The sequence below is a fragment of the Callithrix jacchus genome, chromosome 5, assembly GCF_049354715.1.
Source record: "Callithrix jacchus isolate 240 chromosome 5, calJac240_pri, whole genome shotgun sequence".
Lineage (NCBI taxonomy): Eukaryota > Metazoa > Chordata > Mammalia > Primates > Cebidae > Callithrix > Callithrix jacchus.
The window spans coordinates 16,474,883-16,499,236 of NC_133506.1; the positions used below are offsets into that span (position 1 = coordinate 16,474,883).

General features: G+C 37.4%; 1 protein-coding gene across 8 annotated transcripts in view; it reads left to right on the forward strand.

Annotated features, from left to right (window-relative positions):
* Positions 1-24,354, forward strand: part of PLCB4 (phospholipase C beta 4) — a 397,376-nt gene that overhangs the window by 209,026 nt on the left and 163,996 nt on the right. For 7 of the 8 annotated variants that reach the window (XM_078371334.1, XM_078371335.1, XM_078371336.1 and 4 more), the window contains one exon: positions 23,723-23,821. In XM_078371334.1, coding sequence (XP_078227460.1) covers positions 23,738-23,821 — 84 coding nt within the window. In that variant the 5' untranslated portion in view covers positions 23,723-23,737. Of the gene's footprint in view, positions 1-5,726; positions 5,851-23,722; positions 23,822-24,354 lie in introns of those variants that run through there. The other variant, XM_035298347.3, reaches the window with a different exon arrangement.

The following is a 24,354-nucleotide window of genomic DNA, read 5'->3' on the forward strand; positions in this document are numbered from 1 at the left end:
TCACTCACATAGTTGGGGCCTCAGCCAGGATGACTGCATTGACTCAGTCTTGTCTCTATGACCTCTCATCCTCTAATAGGTTGTCTTAACCTTTTAAATGATAATCTCAGGGTTCCAAAGAGAACAAGAAGGAAAACCTCAATGTACAAGGGCTTTTCAAGCCTCTGATTTGTTTCAAAGCAAGTCACATGTCTAACACCCATATTCAAGATCCATGTGGAACGATAGTTTTTATATCTTGATGGGAGGAGCTGTGTAGTCGTATTACAAAGGAGCATGATCAAGGGAGGGGAAGATGTTGTGGTCATGCTTTGAAATGGTCTACCATGCCTGGAGAAGGAACAGTAAATATATCCCGCCAGAAGGGACACACTTCATCTTTAGGCAGAAACTTTTGGCCTCAACTAGTCATATACCTGCTCCTCCTTCTCCCCGACCCCAACTTAGGATGCATGCAAAGGAGGATGGTAAGTAAATAAAGCCCTCTATGCAATTATGTACTACATTTGTCTCACATGACAAAGTTCTGTCTCACTTATTTTCCCTTAATAAAATCCACTGAGGCCTTTCAGAGTTAGCCATATTCAAAGACACCATGAATTTCCATGTTCAATTCTATGTGACTGAAGGCTGATCTAATAGGTGGGGATTTGGAGGATGGTTGTGAAGTACTTTAAAGTTTCAGAAGCAATGTGATGTCTTGCTGCTGATCGTATATAGTCTCAAAGATTCATGTTGCATTTCACATAAGAAGTCTTATCCTTCATGGCCTAGCTCAAAAGCTTTCTCCAGGAGGCCTTTCTACTCTTTTCTCTCCTGGCCAGGGGTCATCTCTGTTGGTTCTAAATTAATGTAAAATATTATTTTGCTTATGTTGAATAGTCTACCTACTCTGCTAGATTTGAGTTTGTTGGGATGGAGTCTGTGTCTTATCTACTACTGAATTCTATGTAGTATCTAGTCTTGCAGGGATGCAGTGAAATAATAAATCATCCCTTGATAAAGAAGGAGGAGGCTATATTTAACCCTAATGTCCTAGTTTGTTCCCCTTCTACTATATTTTTTTATGATCCATTTAATTGTTTTCTATCCCTGGGTCACCAACACTTAAGGCCACAGTCACGTATGGATTCCTCTATTAATTCCTTCATTGAGAGATGTAGGAAGAGGGATACATTCATTCAAGTCTGTATTGAGCACCCACTATGTGTCCCGCATATTTATGTGACAGACAGAGACACAGCAGAAAATAAAATATATATAGTCACTACTCTGGTGGAGGAAAACAAAAACAAGATATATAAAATACCAGAGATCGAATAGTTGATATGTGTTAAATAGAAAAATCTAGGAGGTAACAAGAAAGAGAGATCCTGGTGGTGGTGAGATGCCCTTTTGTTCTGAGTGGCCAGGAAAAGCATCTTCGATATGGTGACATTTATACTGTGATCTGCAGGCAGTGAGCCATGAAGATATTTAGGGAAGAACTGTCTAAACTGAGGTAATAGTATCTGCAAAGTCTCTGAGGCAGAATTACAAGTGGCCTCTATGAGGCGCAGGAGAAAGTCCATGTGGTTAGAGTCAAATGAGCATGGGAAAGGAATAGGAGATGAATGGAGAGAGATACAAAGCTAGAATATGTATTGTACAGATTGGCTTATATCCCACGGGAGGGGAGGAGCCATATAAAGAAAGGATGAAGAACCAAAGGTATGGGGAATTATATGGGTTTGAAGAAAGAGATGGGGGAGGGGAAATGTATGTGTCTGTCTATGATCTTTTTCCTCCATCTCCTCCGACATTAAATGGATTTCTCACCTTGTTCCCCCCTGTCAAAAATCTACTTCCAAGATTGACTCTGTGTTTGCAAATCATCACGATCTATGGCATGTATAGAAATACCTTCTTCCACAGGATATAGATAATTAGAGCAAAGATAAATAGACTATGTAGCTTTTGCTGGTAATTTTTGCCAGTTTACCAGATATAATCCTTTTAAAAGCATGCCCCATATTTATGTAGTGCTTTTATTATAATTTAGATTCTCAAAAATACTAGTTTTTAAACCAGGTCTAGAGCTCTGCCTAAGTTGCTTCGATAAAACCCAACTCATTATATGTTATAAATGAAAAAGCAGTTATTTAAATTACAATGGCCTTGATGTCACAGAACTATAAATGGGAGGATGCCTAGGGGAGGGGAGAACTTTCACTTTCAGCATGATAAAACATCCTGCATGAAGATATGTTATTTTTACAAACTTATTTTCTGAAAAGAAAACCATCAAGAACAAGGAATTTTCTGTGTAAGTGTGCTAAGAATTTTTTTTTAATTTGTTACAAAAGTAACATATTATAATAAATGTAAGCAATTTAGACATTTTTTGTGTTTAAAAAATATAATTATAGTCAGTGTGTAATGGCATTATTTTAACCAGGGCAAACCAGCCTTGTTATGAACATATTTGTTTATTTTCAAGATAATTTGATTATAGTCAACTTACTGGTTTCATGTGACTAATATTTGTCCGTGGTGTGCATTGTTTAGTCAAAGAAAAAATTAAATTATTTTTACTTTCTGTGGCCTGTAGTAAATAAAGCCTGATTTACTAAATAAAGCCTGAATTACTAAGTTCTTTTTGGTGTAGTATAGTTCTCCTCATACTAGAATTCATAGGAAATATAGAAACCCTTTTAGGGGGTCTCTTTAATAATAAGTTGATATGCTTGGGCACATGTTTATGCTCGGGGACTGCATTATAGAGCTGCTTTCTGATGTTTCTCTCTCTCAGGAAAGTAGTTAAATAAACAAACATTACAGAGGACATTTGCTATTCCTTCCAGTAAACAGTTCTCCTGGTGACAACTTTGAAAATACATGTTCAACAATTGCATGCTTTGGGGCCATAAACAAAATAAGCAAAAAAAGATGTTTTAGATCCTAGAAGAGCTTAATGGAACATTCCACTGACTGATAAACTAAAGACCAGAGTAAATATGGCTCCAGGTAGCAAGTTAACAGCCAGACCAGGGTCAAGGCCAGGGTTTGCTTCCAAGGGTTAGGATGCTATACAGCAGTGAAAATACCATCCATGTCTATTGAGAAATAGAACAATGCCATAAACATGTAGGCATCATCTCTTCTACCTTGGGAGCCTCCTGCAGAGTGACATTATAGGCATGTTTCTTTCAGATGGGGAAACTCCTTGAAATACAGTTTGTGGTATTCTTTTTTGGCTTCACAGTAATTGGTTGAAGCAGCTCTTTAAATTGGTCCTTTTCACATGGAGTGCACTTTGCCATTAAAAGGAATCCATGTGTCTCATGAAAATGTGTGATATGTTCTGTAAAGTATGTGTGTTGATGGTTATTTCAAATTAGCCTGGAATTTAGGAGTTTTAGGGTTTTTTCCATCTACTTTTAAATTCTTGGACATAGATGACTACAGTTGGGTAATTTATCAATAATCAAATAGGCTAAAATATAATTAACACATTTGAGATATATCTCCACTCAAAAACCTTCATACTTTCTTTGTAAAAGTTTTGCTGAAGTATGTATTTATCATATGAGGAGATTGTTATGGGTATAAATGGAAGAGACAGAATTAAGTTTGGAAGGTAATAATTAGGGAAGACTCTGGTTTTATTTCAATGTTTACATTCTCAGGCCTAAAACCTTTTGTCCCATTGTCAAAGAATAGTTCAGGTTCAGTATTTTATTCCATGAGACCAAGAGAGAAAATGCCAGTTGTGGGGCTAATCGCTTAACCTTTAGAAAGTGACATAGTACTCTGCAGAGAACTAAGAATGTATCTTGAGGTAGTACATCTGTGTTCAGACATAACCACAAAATACAGGGGGATTCACAGTCTTTTAAGACCATGCCAGTGAAGTCATTCTGAGTCATGACTTCATGGATAGAGGATTCTAATCAACTGCTGAAGTCCACGGAGAACTAAATGAAGGAAAGAGGCCTGAGAACTAGTGGGAGGGAATTTTGAAGAGCCATCACTATCTTTATATAGAGTTTTCATCCCCTGGAATCTGTATGGTCAAATCACCAGAAAGACTTCCATGGTCACCTTCCTGGAGGCCTGGCTGTAATCTTCAATCTCTTGCCAGGTCTCTAGTCTGTGAGTCAAAGAATACCGTATTTATGCGTGATGCTTTGAGATAGTGGGTGCTCTGTGAATTTCGGGTAATGTTTTGTTTTGTTTTTTTTTCTCACCAGGAGCATCATAAGTTTTCAGCGTGTTTGTTAACGGTGAAGATTTTAGTTTTTAAAAATCATGACAATAAATTCACACATTGCCAGATAACAGGTGTCTCCTATCTGATTCTATCAGATAAACTTCATACCTTTTCTGGAATATATGAGTTAGAAAACTTAAGGTATCAGACTTAGCTGACTCAAGTACATGATATACCCAGCAGTATTAGGAAACAGAAGGGATTGTGAAGATGACTAAAGTTATTACTGGCACGTGCACTGAATTTGTCTTAAAATATCAGTTTACTTTGATATATGCTACAAAGACCTTAACCATGTTACTGTCTGATTCTTTTGTGAAATGAAAGTGCCAATACAGAATGAACTGTTTTGATAAGCTCCTCACAATTTTAGAGTATAAAGTTAATCTCTAAGAACTAATAAGCAATGATTCCATTTTCCTGATTTTATTTTTATGAGCCACAGTTTTATATCCTGCTGCTTATCTGATTTGAAAATGGTTGTAATATTTGGAGAAAGTTAATATTGAGTCATGCCAAAACCTTAATAAACTTAGTCTTGAACTAATATTTCAGGCTCATGAGGGATTTCTGTATGCTAAGATAGATTTTAATATTACAGAAATGCAATAGTGACCTTTCCATAAAACCTTAATAAAATTACTTTGTGATATAAACTGCAGAAGAGATGGTAACTTTCTTGAAAGAGAGTATCCATGATTTATCTGCATTTCATGGCTTAATCTTATATCTCATTTCTTCAGATAGCTTGTATTTTTCTTTCCCTTAAGGCAAACAACAGTAATTTCCATATTTTTAAACTAGACAGCAGATAGAATTTTCAAAGGCATGTTTTCCCTTTGCACCAGTGAGACTGGGTTTTGGACTGGCAGTTCAAGGACCTGGTTCTATTGCAGCTCCACCAGCAGGATTGTGACACCTTGCCCAGCTTACCTAAGGTTTCTTGGCATCTGTTCCCATTCTATTACAGGAGGAGCTCGTATTAAGTCTGAAATCCCTAGGATTGTCTTTTATCAACTGTTGCTTAAATGTTATAGCTTTCATATTCTTCAACATCCCTCTATTTCATTGATATGGTTCTTAATATGGTGGCACAGAAATGTGCAAAATACTCTAAGCCGTGGTAGGATCTAAAAGTTTGTTAATATTGTTATATCCCTTGATTAGTGACCTCCCAAACACTGCGTTAAGGTTTCAACAAGTACCTTGTCACCATTGGCTCATTAAGGTTGGAGTTCACCAACAGCTCAGATGTTTTCACATAAAAAAGTCATTTTACTTTGTCCTGTAGTTCATTTTTTTTTTAACTTCTCAGATCTTTGCATTGCTCACTTCTCCAACAATCTTGGTAATTTGGCTTATTCTTCAAAGCAGTCCTTTTGTAGCAGTGAGCCCAGCTCAGGACATATTTGGACATCTGGAATACTGGAGGGAGCACTGGTGGAGTTGTCTTAGGAGGCTGCTGAAAACGAGGGAGTGGAGTTTTGGAAGGGAGAGGAGAAGGATTGCCCTGGAAGGGAGAATACTGAGAGCCAAAAAGGATAAAGGACAGAGGAGGTGGAGGGACTGCCACATGTGGAAAGAGGATCACGCTGAAGGTAGGAGTTTCATTCTAGAAAGGTTAAGAAAGATCAGGACCCGCGTAAGGACATTGAGCTTGAAGACCAAAAACTTCAGCTACTCAAAAAGGCATATTTTGAACAGAATATATATGCTAGATTCCTTATTTTAAGACATTTATAATAAGTTAACAGGAAGTGAGGGTATTAAGCAAAGTCTATTTTCTTTTTTTCACAAATATTGGCCATGGGAAGTGTAACATAGATGGCCAAAATATACCTTAATTATAAGCCTTCTTCTCTTTACTACTTCAGGGCACAATAATTAATTGAGTGACAGTAGGTGTTTTGTCCACAAAACTCAATTTAACTTATTATTTGTGTAATTGCCATAATTGAATCTTACCTCTTTTCCTGTTTTACCTTGGGGATTGGTTTCAAATAGGGCAGAATAAAAATAAAAATATATATACAATGGCTTAATCACAATTGTGATTTCACCAGTACTAAATATAGGCAACAACATTGATTTTATTAAAATACTCCCTACAGATATTCCCAAGATAGCATCATAGACCAATTAATGTCATGACCTAAGTGGCTAGATTGTGATGTTTTTATAAAACTAAGTTTTCTCTATCACATTTGGGACACTCTACAAACAAAGCCAGGAATTAAAGACACAGTAATCTTTTTACAGTGAATGATTTTATGAGGGAATTAAAGAATGAAAGAAACGTGAATTTATTAGCTTTTTTAAGAATATAAAATATCCACTGATGTTGATGGTGAGGTTACTAGGATCTCTGTCCTCAGGTCATTTTAAAGTGGTAAATTGGATAGGGGTAGTAATATGGCCATCTCCTTTACTGAAGCAACCTTATTTTTGATTTAACTACCTCTTATTAAGGCAGCTTAAATACTGTCCCAAGAAAGGATGCGTTTCCTTCATTTTGGTCTCATGCCATATCTTTAGAGTGTTTTTTTTACTTAAATTTAAGGAACTTTCTTCATGAGAACCAAGTTTGGACAATGAGGGTGTTCAGTCAAAAGGTTTGTTAAGTTCTATTAATCATTCTACTCTATTTGGGGGATTCTAAGCTTTCTGCGCTTTAGTTTCCACATTTTTGCAGTTGAATTAAGATTTCTAACTTTAAGAGAGTATGTAAAAATACTTGGTAAATGGTGAAACAGTAAGTGGATGCTGGGTGCCTTTATTGTGAGAGCTTCTAGAAGTGTGTCGGGTCAGTGGTAAATAGCCACTAGCATAAGCTTTTAGAGCAGAGTGATGAGTTTCATTTCTCATTACTGCAGAAAGTCCAGCATCTCTCGCCTAATGAGAATGTCATCCTCCTGGTCTCCAGGTCAGGCTGTTGAGTTCTTTCTGATGTTTCTTTGAAACTTGCTGCGGTCTTGTAGCATTTTAGAATATGCTGGATCAAACATTATCCCTTCAGAAAAAGACTGATTGCAGACACTAGGATCAAAGCAATTTTTGTAACTGTTTATTAGTACTGACACTTGGGAAAACCAAGGATTTGTCTAACGGAGCAGGGAACTTAAAGAAGCTCCATTTTCTCTCTCTCTTTCCCCAGCCTGCGGATATGGTTTGAATTAGAAGTTAAAGAAATTTATTAAAACAAAACACCATGTGAACTCTTGGGAATCGCTTCACATCCAACTCTCTGACCTTTGATATCCTTCCTATTGCCTCTGGGCCTTGTTAGAGTGAGGGATGTTTTTTAGTTTCTATATCAGCAATGGAAGCAAACATGTTTTAAAATAATCCAATAAAAGCACACATCTTATGAAAGGGACAGTTATTTGAAGACTGTTGACCTTACAAGAATTGGACAAGGATTTGGCATCTTGAAAGTGTGCTTTGATACTGAAGAGTTGTTCTAGAAATGCCACTACGTCATTACTCTTTAGTTACCCTTCAATACACAATAGTAATGCATTGTTTTAAATCTTACTTGGCCCATCTGAATGTGTCTTTCATTTTTGGAAATATATTTCAGGAAGGATATATATGGGTCTTAAATAGCATTTATATTTCATAGGAGCTCAAATAATGTTTAATAAAACTAATATAAGCTAAGAAGGCATCAGAGAAATGACTGTGTTAGCCTCTGTATTTCACAGACAAGGATGTTAAGACTCAAAGGGTAAGGGGCTTCCTCAAAGTCACACACTTAATTGGGACAGAGCTAGGGCTGGAATGCAGGCCATCCATCTCTGATTGCCCTTCTGTTTCCATTCCAGCAGGCTATACAGCTCATATTAATTTAATATTAATTTCAGAAACAGTATAATATATAATAAAAGGAAGACTCATTTTTAAAGATGGTCAAATTACTTATAAAACCATAAAATTTGTATCTTTCTAATTAGCTTTTCCAGTGTCACATTAGAAGATTTATTTCAAGTTGTGTGAATGTTGTTGCTGCTATTCTGATGTGAATGAAACAGACTCAATTCCAGTCTCCCTGCTGGTCTATCGGACAAAGCCAAAGACAGCGTCTAATATACACCTAGTTTTTATGTGCAGTCTCACTGCATAAGCCAATTTACACAGTAAATTTCCCGTTATTTGAAGTAATGCCAAACCTGGGAGGAGGGGCCTGAAAAGGTAACACTTTTAATATAAGTTAACTGAGATTAATGATTTTTATTCCTTTTTTGGGCATAAAAAGACAAAGAGGAAGAAAGGTTTAGAGATTTTGAAAATAATGCACATGTCTAAAAAAATTAAATCAAACTCCCCAAACCTCAAATTTCATGTATTTCTTTTCTCACTATTTCTATCTTCTTAGTTCCATCTCTGTAGTTACTTGAGGCTTTTGAACTCCAGGTAGAACAATTTTGAATACATAAGGAGATAAATAACCTTGTGTGAGAGTTGAGATTTATGTAGGTGACATCTCTTTGACTAAAGGTTACTTTCAGGTCATGGGGCAGTACCCCTGTGTGTATGAACACATGAAGACTGTTGATTTCAGATATGCTTCAGCTTGAAAACCTGAGGAGGAATGTTTTATTTTCTCCTTCTGTGGTCTGGGATCAGCTCTAATACACATGGTCTTAGGCTTTATCCTCTTCTTATGACTCCTGTATAATAATAGCAAAGACTTATTTATAAAATAGCTAGGAGAATTTTTAAATACGAAGAATTTTGATTAAATTGAGGAACTCGTTATGTGTGTGTATATATGTTTATTTTAATCAGAAAATAGTTTCAATATAAAGGATGCCTTGAATCCTTAAATTTGTGCCTGCTCCTTTCCAAAGCACTTTGTCCATTTTTGTGAAGTCTCATTTTAAATCCTCAGGCTTAATCCACACTCATGCCCGAGGCAACCTTCAGAAAGCTTATTCAAGCGAAGATGAAATAAAAATCTTTCCTTTGAAATAGTTCAATAATTAAGGCAAAATCAGGCTTCTAGAAAGAGCTTTCTCTCTTGACCCAGATGATTCATATTGGTGATGTTTTGCCTAATAATTGTGACAGAGTCAGTCCAAGGACAAATGAAAGGCAAAGTACAGAGGGCAGGGCATAAGAGACAGGGGGACTTTGAGCTGCCCAAAAGGTCTCCTCTAAAGAGACAGTCTGTAGGGATAAGAACACGACGTACCCCATGAAGACATGTCCAGGTCCAGGCCCCACCAGTGAGGACCCAGGTACCAGTCTGAACAGCCCTTACCAAGGGACAGTAGTCAGAAGGACTTAAGGAGGTCAGAGGTTCAGGCCACAGAGGAGGTGTGGTTGGGATGTTTATTCTAGAAATTATTGATAGCCTCCATCAAGCCTGTCAAACTTGGTAAAGAATAGAAACTCATTCCACAGGTCTGGTTTTAGCCTGCAGCAGGCAGGCAGCAGGGTATGAATTGAGAACAAAACACTGTGAAAAGAATTTCAAGATACTGGAGAGAGGAGCAAGTATAGACAGAAATGATACCAAAGTGTGCATTTGGGCCAGAGGCAGTGACTCACACCTGTAATCTCAGCACTTTGGGAGGCCGAGACAGGTGGATCACTTGAGGTCAGGAGTTAGAGACAAGCCGGGCCAACATGGTGAAACCCTGTGTCTACTAAAAAGATGAAAATTAGCAAGCACCTGTAATCCCAACTACTTGGGAGGCCGAGGCAGGAGAATCACCTGAATCTGGGAAGCAGAGGTTGCAGTGAGTTGAGATCGTGCCACTGTACTCTAGCCTGGGTGACATAGTAAGAGTCTGAGAGAGAGAGAAAGAAAGAAGGAAAGAAAAGGAAGGAAGGAGGGAGGGAAGGAAAAGGGAAGGAGAAGAAGGAAGGAAGAAAGGAAGGAAAGAGGGAGAAGGAGGGAGGGAGGAAGGAAGGGAAAGAGAGAGGGAGGAAGAGAGGAAGGGGAAAAGAGAGAGATAAAGAAGGAAAGAAGGAAGGGAGAGAGGGAGGGAAGGAAGAAGGGAAGGAAGTGAAGGAAGGAAAGGAAGAAAAGAATAAAGTGTGCATTTGTGTAAGAGAAAAGTCCATTGTCCTTTCTGCCTTGATTTGTTTTGGGAGTTAGTTGGGAGCTCCTCCACAGAATAAGATATTCATTCATTCATTCATTTATTTTATTCATTCATTGTTTACTGCTATATGCTGGACACTATAGTAGCAAACAAGGTCCCAGTCTTCACAGAGGTCATCATATAGTGATGATACAGATAAACAAATAGCTGTTTACCATGTAGGGTGGTGAGTTCTTCAAAGAAGGGAAGTACAAGGTGCTTAAGGGAAAATACAGAGTGATTCCTGACCCAGTTTCTCTAAATAATAACCAGTAAGTTTAGGGGAGTAAATAACCAGTAAGTAAATAACCAGTAAGTTAGTGAATGAGAAGCAAAGAGAAATGTGCAAAATGCTCAGTATTGAGGGGCACGGAATCAAGTCTTATAAATCCAGAGAGGAGAATGTAAAGGGAAAGGTGGTTAGGGAAGACGCTGCTTTCCAATGCAGCCGAGGGCACATTTCTTCTAGAATCCTTGTGTTTTAACATAATCTTTCTCCTCAGCTCATTTGTCAATTGCAGCTCCTTAAACTTAAAGGAATTTGCTGGTTGAATCTTACCCAATATTTTTTTCCTGAGTTCTTAGGAGAAATATTATCATTCATAGCTTATAGTTAGTTAACAGAGAGCATAAAGATTTGGGCCAAGAGGTAATTGCCTAAGGTTATTTAAGTGACTGCAAAGTCTGCATTGCCGATTAAAAGGATGTTGTGTTGGCTGAGCGTTTGTTTATGACTCAGTCACCCTGTATTTACTTTCTTCAAGTTGCCTGTCATTCTTAACTGGTTTCTTCTTACTTAACTCTTAAGGATGAGACTTGAAAAAAATTGGTTGAGGAAATTACTCATTTGCTTCAGGCCCTCAGTATGTACTCTTGGTCTTGGATGGAAAACAAATACTGGCCTTCAAAGTCTCCATAGCCTCGATTTTCCATGGACTTCCTGAGAAAAGTGTGCATTCTAGACAAATTGACTTTTTTTCTTACTTACCCAAGCTGTAGTCCCAAATTCCTAGCCAGCTTCTTTCCCTGGTAAATGGGCCTGGGCTGGATAAAGATTAAAAGACCATTTTCTTCTTCCCTCTCTTTTCCTTTTCGCTGGAGACTTGATCTGTTTTCTCAAACTTTAGCTTACATTGAAATCACCTTGCTAGCTGGATACCCTGTGGACTCCTGGATCCCACCTGCAGAATTTCTGATTTAGATCTGGATGGGGCTTGAGATTTTGCATTTCTACAAAGTCCCAGGTGATGTTTGCTGTCTGGGTAGCATACTTTAAGAACCAATAATCAAAGGCAAATCCAGGGGACTTAAAGATTCTTCTGTATTCTTTCCCCTATGCTCCCAGCTTGAGTTCCCATCTTGGCTAAACAGAAATAACTCAAAGAGTATTCCTGCAAAAAAGAAACTTAAGCTGAGGAAGAGGTCAACCCAAGCCTCCATTCTCATGATCCCCATGCTGGAACCCCAGGACTTTAAATTTAAAGACAAGGGATCCTCTATGACCAGGAAGCCCTGGGTGAAGAACACCTTGAAAGATCCAGGAAAGCCCAGTATTGAATAACCTGTGACCTCTACCTAAAACTGTGCTTCATTTGTGCATGTTGCCATTTTGTTTTCTATTTTCCCAGACCTCAGAACTGCTACTGTTTGAGCCAAAAGGGCTGAACTCTCCCTGAAAACTGTTGTATATGGCTAACACCTCCTGCTAAGGGAGAAGTTGTTGCTTTTCTGCATGGTAAACTGTAGATGTCCATCATATATTCTGTTAGTTCTGTCCTTGAAAACAGTGACAAGTTCTACTTTTGAGAGAGGGAAAAAATCCTTACTATGTAGTCCTTCATTTACAAGTATCCCAGGATGGCCTAATCCTCTTATTTATCTGGGCTTTTATATTCTTTAGGGCTGATGATGTTAACTCTGTTTATGTTAAATTCTCAGTAGTAATAAAATACTTTCTGCTCTTTGCTGCCCCTTAGTCAGTGAGTCCAGAAGTACTTTATTTCAGAGGCATTAAAGATAAGAAAGAAGAAGACTTTTACTCTGGAGCATATTTGTAATATGTAAAAAACAAATTCTACTTAAACAGATTTATTATTCATGAAAGAGAAAAACCCAGTTAGATTGTATATTCTTTTCCTCAGGCTCTGTATTCCCCCTCACAACTATATATATATATATATTTTTTTTTTTTCTAAAGGTTGATATATCTTGCATGTTATCAAAGAAATTTCTTTCCAGCAGTCACTTTGTAATTCACAGCTATGAAAATAATTAATATGTATAAATGTTTTCACTCATAAGTGGGTGCCAAGCTATGAGGATGGAAAGGCATAAGAATGATATGGTGGGCTTTGAGGACTCAGGGGAAAGGGTCAGAGGTGGATGAGGGATAAAAGACTAGTTATGGGTGCACAAAATCTCAGTAATTACCGCTAAAGAACCTATTCATGTAAACAAACACCACCTGTTCCCCAAAAACCTGCTGAAATTTAAAGAAGATGAATATGCAAACCATTTTCTGTTTCTGAAAGATCAAAATACTGTTAAAGCAGGAGTGGACTTACTAAGCACTTAAACATATGAGCCCTCGGAGAACATCACATGGAGGCAGGCTCCACTTCTGCCACTGAGCTCTCCTGCCCCAGTATTGCCCCCTATCTTGAACCCTCACCTGCACCAAGCAAAAGGTGAGTGGCAAGGGATTATCAGGCTGGAAAACCTCAGTCATGGATGACTATGTACTTTTAATACAATTTCAGCTCCTTGATGTGTTCTAGAGGATTTGGGAGGGCTGGCATAGGAACTCAATGTCATTTCAAAGGGAGTTGCTACAGGCAAACAACGAACATCCAAGCAATCTTTTGAAACAACTCAGTTCTTCTCTTAAGAAGCTGTTGTACTTCATTGTATTCTAATTTCTTTGAAAACTGATTATTACAGATTGAATTATATTGCCAGGGCTCAAAACACAATACCTGAAAACATGGCACCTTGATATAATGAGTATTTTGAGCTAAAGGAAACTGGGAAAACTGCAGAAACTGGAAGGTCAATCTCTGGCCTTCTTTCCTGAGATACCTTCATGTGACAGGTGTCCCAACTTATACCTGGAGGAAAGGAATGATACCACAAAGATGCCACGAATAATCTGAACAGACCATACTCAGTTCCCCCAATTCATGGCCATTATATCATACCCCCTTTTGTCTAATCATGCTTTTATGTGACTATCCATTCTTTACCAAAACTAAACATAGACATAGAAGATTGTCTCTGTTTCTGTGAGTCTTTGCTTCTGAAGATCCCTGTGTCACGTAAAACTTATATTAAATAAATTTGTATGCCTCTCTTGTTAATCTGTTTTTTGTTATGGAGGGTCTCAGCCATGAACTTTTTAATGGAGGAGGAAAGATACTACTTTTTATTTCCTAGAATATATTGACAGTTATTCATTATATTCAAATGAAGCTGGATCTCTAAATACTCCAGGTAATTAAGCATATTTTAGACATGTTTTGCAAAATCCTAATATGCTGAAATCTATAACATGATCACAAATGTCATCTAATAAATTTATAAACCTGGATCTCTAAATACCCCAAGTAACTAAGACTATTTTAGACATATTTTATAAAATCTTGATATAATGAAACCTATAACATGATCACAAATGTCACCTAATAAATTTATAAAGGTAACACACTTTAATATTTTTATTCATCTATTTTTAATTATTAAGTTTTAAGGACGTTACATTTGCCTCTCAGCTGTGATTAATACTGAAGTATGAGAGGCAGGGACAAATCGCGAATGGTTGCTTTCTTTTTTTATTTTATTCCTGTGCAATTTGCGTTTTTTAAATAAACTCCAGGAAATGTTTTTAATCAGGTGATCCTTTATAACAGATAAGTCATAGCAAAGGCCATAGATTGCCTGTAGCTGAGAATTCATTAAAGACTAATTCCAGCATGGTCGCAATCAGTTTTTTTCCCAAATGTAAGTATTGGGGAGGTTTCAGTTAACACTAATGAATTACTAAGTAATGTATGAGGATCAGTCATAACTGGGATGTGTGAAGCCTCCCATTGTATAATCAAGGTTTTTAAATTCTGAAAAGGAAGGACAGTGTTTTATAGCTTTATATATTTATCACTTCCTGCTTTTTCTTCTTGCCAGGATTTCTGCTAGAAAACAGACATTATTTGAAAACTAATTTATATGAAAAGAAATAAGTTTTAAAATTTTATCCTCCATTTGCTTTAGAACATTTTTTCTGGAATATAAAAATTATAGTCGCTATGAATATTTTAAAATATAGGAAACTATTAAGAAAAGAAAATTACCTAAAATTCCATCAGCTAGATGTAACTACTGTTTGTTTTGTATATGTCTTGCCAGTCTTTTCTGTTGTAAAATAGTGTGCGTGTGTAAGCAATATGCATATAACATAAAAATTTGGATCAGACTCACATGCAATTTTATAGATTATGATTTTTTTTCTTAACCATATGTTAAGAGCATTTGTATTTGCTTCATAAGAGTTGTGAATATTTTTAGAAACTCTTCTAAATTTGCTATTGTTAAGCAAATAACTATTCCTTTAAAGTGTTATTTTTAATGGGTACAGTATTTAAGTATTACAGTGTATTGAATCAATTGCTTAGCGATGCTTATATAAGGCCAATATTTTCCTACCATAAACAGTGCAGCAGTACTCTTGCACATAGATTTGTGTACCCATTTACATAGGATAAATCCTACTGGTAGAATTACTAGATAAAAGAATATGGATATTTCAAGGCTATAGAAATGTATTACAAAATTCTTTTTTACCAGATAGACAATAATGCCCTCACCCCATTCCTCAAAGCATTGCGTAGTATCATATTCTTCATCCGGTACTCTTTTTATGTTTATTAAAATGTTATTTAATGACTTAATAAAAATGGAGGTATTTTTGCAAATGGGGAAAGTTATCACTAATGATACAATATATTAGTATCAAATTAGATTCTTACTTGAGGTAAAGCCATTTATTTAAAAGTCCTGAATAATCTGATGATAGCTTGTTGATCTGTTTTTAGAAATATTAAGGGTATTTTAAGATTAAAGAACAAGGTACTGAAATATGCATGATAGATTCAACTAATTTACTTTTGGTCAGTGGAAATTTTATCTCAATTCTGTATGTTCTGGAAAACAACCTTGGTTGTGCCATCATGAGGTCATTTAAGGTCATGGGTTATTTGGTTTAATGGGATTTGTATGGTTGGATAGGGAAGGGATTAATTTGTTATGGAAATTTTTTTTGTCATAGGTTGCAGTTAAAATTTACACTTAATAAAATTTATAACTGCATCATGGTGCATTTACCTACTTGAAAGCTGCATGTTTTCAAGTGGAAGCAAATGCTTTTTCAGATGAATTCATTTTTTCACAAGTAGAAATAAAAAGTGAAAAATATCTTGTTTGGCTTCTTGGGAGCTGCAAGATGTGAAGTTTGTATTAATGGCTAAGATGCAAAATTGGTATAAGACATTTGGAACTCAGGGAACAGTTTGCAGAAATAATGTCATTACTCCTCAAAGGGGCTTTGGAATAGAAGGACAGGAATTATCTGAATTAATTTTGAGAGGAGGTTTATTCTGTACTTTTCTTTCTGTCTTCCTCTGATGATTCCGTTGAACACACATATGCTAAACGACCATTCCCTTCAAATAAGAGCAGTCTCTACTGCATTTCAAATTTATCTGGCAACATTTTAGTTCTTTTAGGAAAGATGTTCACCTTCAGGGGGCCCAATATATGCATTTTCTAGGCAACTATAAAAAATTACCACAAACTACTGGCTGAAAGTAGCAGGTATTTATTCTGTCACAGTTCTGGAGGCCAGAAGTCTGAACAAGTTATTTTGAGCACCACATCTCCTCCAGGCTGTGGGAAAGAACCCATTCCTTGCCCATTTCACCTTCTAGTGGCTGCCAACTCTTCTTGACCTGTGCTTGCATCACTCCAGTCTGTGCCTCCATAGTCACAATGCCTCCTCCCCTTCTGCCTGTGTTACACCCTCTGCCTCCATTTTATAAGGACATTTAGGGCCCACCTGGATGATCCAGAATTATCTCCCTGTCTCAAGATCTTTCACTTAATCTCATCTGCTAAATCCCTTTTGCCCTGTAAAGTGACATTCATGAGCTCCAGCAATTAGGAGGTGGGTATCTTTTGGGGGCCATTTATTCAGCCTACCATACCCAGGGACCTTAGATATACCTGGCTTCACATACTGCCCTCTGTTCACTCTATACCAGAACATGAGGCACAGGTCCAGAGACAAAAAATTCCTTGTGAAAGTTTTGCCCTAAGTGGGTCTAGGCTGGGGGTGGTGGTAAGGGAAAGTGAGCAGCATTGACTCTAAAATTGATCCAGCACATCTGAAATAGGTGGTCTGGTAAGTCTTAAAGACCACCTTATAGGTCTAGCAAGGAAGATAAGATCTAAAGACTCAGGGCAGAGTAGGCTAAGAAAACCAAGCATCTTCCTTGGTTCACCCCAACTGAATGGGTGGAAGGCCATCTTTATGTAACCCACATGTCCGATTTGAATATTTGGCTCCTCAACAGCCCACCTCAGTCACCTTGTGTTCCTCCTAACTGCCAGTTTCTCATTACCATCTTTAGAAGGAGCTTTTGCCACTTTCTAGAACAAGATCTCCCGTTACTCCCCTTCTCTCTTGTTCCCCGCTTCCAAAGTCTCTGTAGTCCAGGGAATTCTTCCTCTGCCCCAGTTCAGTAGCTAATCTGATCCAGTTGCATGAGGATTTAGAAACAATGAGACTATTTAAAAGTCCTCAGGCCTCCTTAGGTAACTACTCAATGTGTTTACACTGCAAGAGGTTTCCGGCTATCTGTCTATTCTTTGACAATGTAAATTCCCTTTCACTTCCCATGTTCCTCAAGGAGAAGGTGAATCTTTTCCTGTGGGCTCTACTTGATGAAGTGATGCGGTTCTAGGAGATGGAGGAGACAATTAACCTTGAAGTATCTTGTAAGTGAGGCCTTGAAAGGCAAGCTAGAGAATTTGAGAAGAGGAGCTTTTGGCATGGCACAATCAGAGCCTTATTTTAAAAACCAGTTGGCTGTGGGTGGGGATTTGAGATAATTGCAATAAGGATGTAGTTATAGGGTGGCCAATTCCTCCCCTCTTTTAAAAAGTAGTAACTGTCCCTTTAATGTTCTCTGCAGTCACTGGGACTATAGTGTGTACCTTCATTTGTTCCCATTTTAAAATCAATTACCTGGATCAAACTGTTGTTAAACACGATTGGCTGGGTTGACATTTTCTAGTCTGCAGGTCATCATTGTGCCATGTATGTAAAATAAGCCAGCTAGTGACTCTGATGCCAGGCCCTGGGAAGTTTTCCACAGATAAGCACAAAGAACAGACTCTACCACAGCCACAAGTTTAACATTGGGAACAGTCAGGATACTCTAACACCAGAATAGCTCTTACCCTGTTCTGAACCCTAATACTCTGAAGGAAGAAGCAATGAAATGAACTTCCACCTCCACTGCAAAAAAGATTAAGGTCAAAATTACCCTTCTCCTTCCATTAGCCTCCTTCACCCCCAAAGTTCTTCATATAATGAGACGATTGTAATGAAATGAGTACCCAAGGTAGAGGTGAATATTTTAGTAGTTAAGAATAGTAGTGAGGTCTGAGAAGCATCATATACTGGATCCTTATGCTGATGCTGGGAGAGCCAGAGTTAAACCAGTGAAAGATGATGCAAACTGTAAAAAGGTTTTTTTTAAAAATTATTCTTATTTTTTGAGAGAAACTTTTTGTATCAGAAGCCTCTTGTTGATTTGAAATGAAACCAAAGGGAGAAATTGAAAGCAGTGGTTGTCAGGAGTGAGACAATCATAGAACACATAAAATCCTGCAGAAAAGAGATGTTTAGGCCACCGATTCTTTACAGCCTGGAAAACTGGAGTGGCTACTGTTAGAAGTAATTTTTTCAGTGCCCCAAAAGAAATAGCACTTGAATATAAATTTTCTCAGCAAGACAATTTTTCCTCCTATAGAAGGGTGCATCTTGTGGAGGGAGCAGAGAGCACACAGAACAAAGGTGAGCAGGGGTTTTAATTATCTCCTAACACAACTTGTCCCTGTTACTGTGTCTTTCCTCTATTGGCTGGACTTGGACGACACAATCTAAGCTGAACTAGACTGGCTGACTTGAAAAGTTCAGGAATGTGGTTACACCAGTGGGAAGATGGAAAGATCCATTTCAGTGGGAGAAGCTGTTGTGATGGGAGGGGTAATTCAAAGAGTGTGTGGCAGATGTGGAATGTGGGCCCTATAGATAAGGACTGACAGGTTGTTTACCAGGGCTGGGGGAACAGAGAGAGGAAGGAAGTCTGGACTTGAAAGCAGGGAACAAAGGACAAGGAAACTTAAACAAGCTAAACTTTCAAAGAAGAACTTCTTACTGTATTTAACAGCCACTACGATGTTTTTAAATCTGTTTTTTTCAAGCTAACACTTAGCTCCTTGTAGTTGATTATTAAGGGGGAGGAGGGTCTGTGAATCTATTTTTCTCTGCAGATCTGTTTTATAACATAGAAGACATATGTTATATGAATGCACATTATGTACCTCCAAAGCTTGTTTCTAAACTTCTTAGGTGGAAGTTGTGTGGTTATTTGTACATATACATGCTGTATTCACCAAGCTATGCAAAAGATCTCAAAAAAAGTCAAACTTAATTCTTCTATCTGATAGAGGGCTTTGTATCCTTTGATTCTCACCTCCTCATTCCTTCTACTCCTCAGCCTTTGGTAACCACTGTTCTACTCTCTCTGCTTTTATGAGTCCAACTCTTACAGATTTCACATGTAAGTGAGAACATGTATATTCGTCTTTGCTTATTTCACTTAGAATAATGTTCTCCACTTCCATCCATGTTATCACAAATGACAGAATTTCTTCCCTTTTTTAAGGCTAAATAATAGTTCACTGTGTATCATACATCACATTTTCTCTCTGCATTCATTTGTTGTTAGATACTTGGGTTGGTTCCATAACTGGGATATTGTGAATAGTGCCACATTGAACATAGGAATGCAGATATCACTTTGACACACTGATTTCGGATCTTTCCCATAAATGCCTAGAAGTGAGATTGCTGGATCGTTTAGTTTCTCAAAAAACCAGAAGTCTATTTTTAGTGTTTTGAGGAAACTTCATACTGTTTATGACAATGGCTATACTAATTTAAGCCAAATAAATTTTAGCTTTGAAAGATATATATTTTATTTAGCTTTTAAAATAGTCTGATTAAAGTTATACATACTATTCTCTTAGAATGTCTGCATTCTTCTTCTTTAATTATATCCCACTTTCCATTGTAATTGTCGTGAGTTTGTGCTGCAGCCACCTCCTCCTCCTCATCCTCCCCTCTTCCCCAACTAAATCTCTCTCTCTGTGTCTCTCAGTCTTGCTCTCAGTACTTGCCAAATATATGTCCAATGCAGATATTCAGAAAATAATTAATTTTTGCTTTTAATGATCATTGTTTTGGCTTTTTTGTTTTGGCTACATATTACGTATCTAGGTTTTGGTTTGTAAAGCTCTCATCCTTTCTTTCTAAAAAGTTATAATTTCTGATTAACTCAAGAATGACTTAGGGGTGTGTGTATGTGTGTGCGAATGTTTAATTTTCATGTTTATAGATGTTGTGCAATCTCTGTCATTAATATGTAAGTTTCCTTGTTGTCAGCAAGCAAGGCCACCATATTTTCTGCCTTTTGAAAAATGCTGAAATTTCCTCTAAGGCCTAATGGTGATCAGATTTTGAGATTGTCACATGTTTATGGGTAGCCAGGGTGCAAAAGAGGGAAAGAAGAAAATAATATATTTAGAAAGAGAATAAATATATTAAGAGTGAGAATACAGCTTATTAAGTACTGTTATTTATGTTACCTTGGGTTGTTTCTACTAATTATTCAGTATGATATTCAGAGCTTCAAGAAGATTCTTATTTCTTTGTCTTCTTCTTCTGTTAATTTTGGAGAATCATTGTCTCCTGTTTGTGACTTTGCTAATTTCTCTTGTAGTTTATCAGTTTTTCAACATGTGTTTTGATGCTGTGTAGTCACATGCTTAAATATTAATGGCAGTTAATTGATGTATTATCACTCTGACTGTGCTTTTTTCTTTGAAGTCTGCTTTGTGTCCTTTTATTATTATAACTGTTTTCTTTTTTTTCCTTAGTATGTGCCCATGGTATCTTTTTTCATCCCTGCATTTTCAGACTTCTTAGATAGTTTTCAAAATACTTCTGTAAACAACCATAATTTTACATAATCTGAAGACCTCTTTTATAAGTGAATTTAACCAATTCGTATTTGCTATGCTTAGTGATGTGTCATTTTATTTTGTGTTTTCTGTTTATAATGTGTTCCTGTCTTCTCTCCATTCTTTATCTGCTGTCTTTTTAAAGGAGGCTCAAGTTTCTTTTGCTATTTCTCCCCTGCAAATCATTTGGAAGTTATATTTTCTAATTTTAATTTTCTATGGGAAAACTCTTAAATTGTTAGCACCCATATTTAAACTTCTATTATTCTTCTAATGTCTAGAGGTTTAGGTATCTCTGTTCCCCTCCCAAAATGGTTCTACTTCCCTTTGTTCCATACCTCCTTCCTCCAACCACCTTGCTGGCCACAACTCATGTATCGATATAATCTGGGATTTGGCTTGGCTAATTTTTAAATATATTTATTCTTTTCTACCTTTTTGGCATAATACAGTAAGACAAGTAAGCCTGTTGTTTCTTTTTACCTTCTTTTTCTCAACATCATTTTTCATATCTCTCTTATTTCTCTATATTTATTTTCCTTTTGATAGAATATGCAATACATTAAAATTTTCAGGGTAAATTACTAAATCTTTCTGATTACTTACAAGTCTATAAATAACTGCATTTTCTCCTAAAAGCTTAAACAGTATAGAACACAGAATTTTAAATCCAAAATTATTTTTCTCAGAACTCTGAAGTAGTGTTATTGCATTTAGTGTTGTGGATGATGTGCCTGATATCAGTCTCATTGTCGTTTACCTGTAGATGATCTTTTCTCTCCAGGCGTCTTTAAGAGATTTCATAATTTCTCTGCATATTTTGTGTCTTCAATGTCACCATGAGGTATATTTGGGGGTGTATATCTTTTTTTCCCCACTTATACTACTTGGAATTGGATTTTTTCACTTCAAGACTCAAATGTTCAGGTTTCAGAAATGTTCTTCTACTGTTGCTTTGTTTCCATCCCTCCATTGTCTCCTTATAAGGTTGTTGAACCTTTCCTTTCTATTTTCTATATCTCCAACTTTTCCATTCATGTTTTCAATTTATTTTGGTGTAGTTTTTTTTTTTTTTTTTTGCAATGGAGTCTCGCTCTGTCACCCAGGCTGGAGTGCAGTGACGTGATCCTGGCTCACTGGAGCCTTTGCTCCCAGGTTCAAGCAATTCTCCTGCCTCAGCCTTCCGAGTAGCTGCGATTACAGGTGCCCACCACCAGCCCAGCTAATTTTTGTGTTTTTTAGCAGAGATGGGGTTTCGCCATGTTGGCCAGGCTGGTCTTGAACTTCTATCCTCAGGTCATCCACCCACCTCAGCCTCTCAAAGTTCTGAGATTACAGGTGTGAGCCCCTGCACCTGGTCTGGTGTTGCATTTTTAAGAATTCCACCATCATTCTCAGCAAACTGACACGAACAGAAAATCAAACACTGTATGTTCTCACTCATAGGCGGGTGTTGAACAGTGAGAACACATGGACACAGGGAGGGGAGCATCACACACTGGGCTCTGTTGGGGGAATAGGGGAGGGACAGCAAGGGGTAGGGAGGTTGGAGAGGCATAACATGGGGAGAAATGCCAGATACAAGTGACAGGGGGATGGAGGCAGCAAACCACATTGCCATGTATGTATCTATGCAACAATCCTGCATGTTCTGCACATGTGCCCAGAACCTAATGTGCAATCAAATATATATATTAATTAAAAAAAAGAATTCCTTGGCTCAATACTTCATCTGAGTTTTCTTTACAATTCAGCTTATCTAATAAGTTTTATTTTAACAATCTTTTTTTAAATTTCTAGTATCTGTAATTATATTTTAAGAACAGAATATGTTCTCTTCCCTCTGGAAAAAATCTGTATGCTGAAGTTAGATCCTGTTTTTCACTCTTTCCTTGGGTGTAAGTTTTACTTGCTGTGTTTGGTGTTCTTCTGTGTTCTTGGCATTGCTTAACTCTTTGGTGATTCTTGGTTGTGTGCTGGCCTGTCATGCAAGATGTTCGACTTGTAGTTACTGCATTCCTACCATGGTACAGGTTGCCAACAAGCATGGGTAAAAGGAGCACTGAATTCTTCCTGGATTCAGGGAGCCACTCTGCACAGTGCCTGGCCTCTCTTTAAATGTCCTGTTCACTGGCTATAATAAGACTGTTGCAGGACTTTTCCTTAGTTCAGCTAAAAATGGGGTTCTTTGACTCGCAGACAATTTAAATAGTAAGACAGGGTTTCATTGGGTAAAAGGAAGAAAAAAGGGGATTCAGGGACTCTTGCAAGGCCAGAGTCCCTGCTAGAGAGAGGGCTTCCTGCCCAGCCCTTGGACTTGCAGATTCCACACAGAAAGAGGAGGGGCTCGGGTCTTCTTCCCTGTAAACTGAGCTTCTGGAGCACCACAGTGGGCAGGCTGATTGGAGTTTCTCCGGGGACTCCCCTCCCAGCTGGCTGCCTCAAAACCAGACATCCTCTTGTTCCCTGCATGGCCCAAGGGGTGAGTAACAAAGGTGTAGGGGAAAGAGAGCCTAAGAGAGGACTAAAGAGACGACCAAGAGCTCTAAAAAATTCTGGCTATGCCTACTTGATTCTGCAACTTATACTCCGTGGGCTCATCCAGCCCATATATTCACTTTCAAGCCCATGGTGCCCTTGGCTATTTATAGCAGGCGTCTCATGTATAGATTTTGGTCTATGGTTTTCTTATTTTATCTGGTGCCTTCAGATACACACACATGCGCGCGCGCACACACACACACACACACACACACACACGCACATGCACATCTGGTTATTTTATAGGATTTGGAGAGCGAATGGAAACTTCTCAAATGATCACCTCTGGTGTTTCTTGATTATGATAGCTCCAGGTTTAGAGAAAGCAAGTTGGGGGTCAGACAGAGGGAAGAAGAAAAAAAACCTATTCCACATATTTAAAGAAAAGCTTCTGCAAACACAGAAATGCAAACTGATTAACCATCCTCAATTGTTGCTTTATTTTGTGTACTAATGAGCTATTTTTTTTCGTTTTTAGGTCTTGAATATAATCATGGCCAAACCTTATGAATTTAACTGGCAGAAGGAAGTTCCTTCCTTTTTGCAAGAAGGAGCAGTTTTTGACAGATACGAAGAGGTACAGAAGTGTTATTAATCTTTTCTCTCAAAACATTCTAATGATTATTGAATTTTAATTACAGTATTCAGTAAATATTCTTTAACATAAGTAAGAACATCTTTAGGATTTATTGGTTGGAGTTGTTGAAAAGAGGCAAGTTATGAGATAGAGGAATAATGATAATGATACTATAAATTTTTGAGTGCTTACTATGTGTTAGATGACCTTCTAAACATTTTATGTATGGTTTGTTTAATTTTTTGCAACAACCTTATAAAGTTGTTGCTATTAATATTCTTCGTTTACAGATGGTTTTATGTAATAACAGTTTTTGCTTAATGAACTGCTTTTGGCAGGCTTTCTACGTATAACTTTGTATGCGTTATAAATGTAATAGTGATTGAAGTTTGTGCCAGTCATTGCTCTGCTCATTTCATTGACACAAATCATTTTGATCAAAGCTCTGGATGCCTCTGATTCTATCATTTATTGTCTGTGCCCTTGCAAGGTGGTGATGGCTCTAGACTTTTCTATAGAGCAGGGGCTTTGGG